The sequence below is a fragment of the Rhagoletis zephyria genome, unplaced genomic scaffold (genome assembly GCF_001687245.7).
Source record: "Rhagoletis zephyria isolate East Lansing unplaced genomic scaffold, Rhagoletis_zephyria_1.1 Rzeph_scaffold_00014, whole genome shotgun sequence".
Lineage (NCBI taxonomy): Eukaryota > Metazoa > Arthropoda > Insecta > Diptera > Tephritidae > Rhagoletis > Rhagoletis zephyria.
The window spans coordinates 549,939-552,281 of record NW_016157098.1 but is presented as its reverse complement, the minus strand read 5'-3'; the positions used below and the strand labels follow the sequence as shown (position 1 = coordinate 552,281).

At 36.6% G+C, this 2,343-nt stretch overlaps 1 protein-coding gene across 14 annotated transcripts in view; it reads left to right on the top strand.

Annotated features, from left to right (window-relative positions):
• Cadps (calcium-dependent secretion activator 1) overlaps positions 1-2,343 on the top strand; it is a 390,371-nt gene that overhangs the window by 57,785 nt on the left and 330,243 nt on the right. For 13 of the 14 annotated variants that reach the window (XM_017612228.1, XM_017612170.1, XM_017612176.1 and 10 more), the window contains one exon: positions 729-1,178. In XM_017612228.1, the coding sequence (XP_017467717.1) occupies positions 835-1,178 (344 nt within the window). In that variant the 5' untranslated portion in view covers positions 729-834. The remainder of the gene's footprint in view (positions 1-728; positions 1,179-2,343) is intronic. The other variant, XM_017612193.1, reaches the window with a different exon arrangement.

Here is a 2,343-nt window from a genome sequence, read left to right as displayed (position 1 = left end):
TAACTTCTACCGCTTAGACTTTGTTGCTTTTTCAATTTGTCCTAATAAACAATCGTGGTACAAAGCTCAATAAAAATATTAAAAATAAAAATGTTAACAAGCCACAATAACATTGACAAATAGAAACATTTATATTTCGTATGTGCATCTGCTTTGTGCAGAAACAAATCTAATTTGCCTTTACACGATATGTGTACAAATGCAAAGATATATCGTGTAAGAACACCTTTACCAACGCAGGAAATTGGCCAAGTAGCGGCAAAATTTATACATCAGTATCAGAAAGAACTTTATGTGGTGTAATAATTTTAAGATGTTTAATATCTTTTCGATTGAAATCGAATATTGTTTTCATGTGCTAAATGCTATGATTAAAGTTTTGCTACCTTTGCATATTTTTGTCAGCCACTTTAATATTGGTCACCGAGTAATTGAATATTTTTTGAAGCATGCTGTGACAGATGATTAGCGATGCCATATTTGAAGGCAAGTTCGCACTTTTAGCAGGTGTTGCCAATCGGCCCTATGCTGAATATCGTCATCGTCGACAATCGTCAGCGCATCAGTAACATGGTTGACGATGGCCGTATCGTCACTTTTACTGACGATGAAAATATTCAACATAGGGCGGAATATTCATCAATTAAATAGAAAAAATTGAAAACGAGAAATTTATCGCATGATGTGAAAGGGTGATATTGATATTTTTTCTTTTTCATTTTTATTAGACAGTTAAATTATCTACAACCAAGCCTTCTCGTACCAATAGGCTTTGGAAACAGTTCAGCACTTAAAGGAGTTTCTCTATTGTAAAGCTATTCAACTTATTCAACCATGATCGATCCTAGTTCAAGTGAAGAGGAGGGCGATGATGATCCCGTAGTCGCAGTCCCGCCCAAAGGGCGCCCAGCTGCAGCAGCATCTTCTACTTTAGCTTCCAAACCTGCTGCTAATCTCGCAGCGACAAATGCCGACTCGAGTCTTTCCAGCTCCAAACACAATGGGGAGCAATTTCAGCCCGTTTCACATAAATCAGTTAGTGGAGCATCAGGAATGCCCGGCAACGGATTTGAAAGTGGAAGTGGCAATGTGGCGGCCTGTGGGAACGGCAAGTTGGAGCACGGCGCAGGGAGCGAAGCATCCGGAAATTTAGAAGTACCAAACAGTGCCATACCAAGGTAAGCACAAGGCTCTACACGCCGACGAAAAAATTTTATACACGTAAATATGTGTTTAAGAACCCAGTTCTACACGCACTAGGTGGGTGAAAGATTACTTACTGAAAAATTCAATTTATTTATCATTCATCTTGTATAAAATTTGTCAATACATACATACATATACGTAGGTATGCGCATACTTGGTTGATGGTATTTTAGCCTGCATTTGTTTTATTAGTAGAACATTTATTTTTTAACGTTCGCCATTTATTGCGCTTGTAACTAATTAACACTTTTTTATACCTTTCATGAACCTGAACTTTTTTCCATTTTTTGTTAATACCAGAAGAAGAAGAGATAGATCCAAGAAAAAGTATACCAAAAGGATCAGAATGTAGAGCTGAGTCGATTCAGTCATGTCCGTCTGTCTGTCTGTCCCAACGCAATCTAATCCCTCAGTTTCCCAGATATCCAACTGAAATTTGGTAAGCGAATGTAATTTTATAATGTTTGAATCATTTGTCGCAATCGGAAAAATCGGGAACTAAAACATATACATAGCTTTCATATAACTGATTGTTCTGATATGAGGTTTGACTACAATACTCCCTTATTTAGACAGCTAAAACCGATCAATTCCGTCAGCTTTTTACTAATTAGTCATACGAGGTCTACTGATAAAATTGTCAAAATCGGGTTTCTGTAAAGGAGATCTGTCATACCACTGAATAACAGAACACAAACGTTTAAATTGAAGAAGTCTTCTCAAGTAAATTATGTAATAATATGGGAATACCACAAAGTTCCATTCTCGGACTTTTACTGTTCATTCTTTATATTAAAGATTTAGCGAATTGCTTAAAACATTATCAGGCTAGATTGTTCGTTGATGATACTCTTTTGTATACACTCCGCGAAATTCAATTAAAGGCGCCTAATTTCTCTTCAAAAACCGTGAATTTAAACCGCGAGAATGTTTTTTTTTTCATTTTTCTCCAAACTAAGCGATCGCTGCTGGCTAAAATTTGTTGCACACGACGTTTACATACTTGTAAGTCAAGGTCTGATACAATTTTGGAAGCCGTTGCGTTTCTTTCCACCCAGCGCGAATAATAGCGGATTTTTGCCGAGGAGAGCATTTTTGATTATTTTTATTCGACCGATTAGTATTATAATTCTTTTT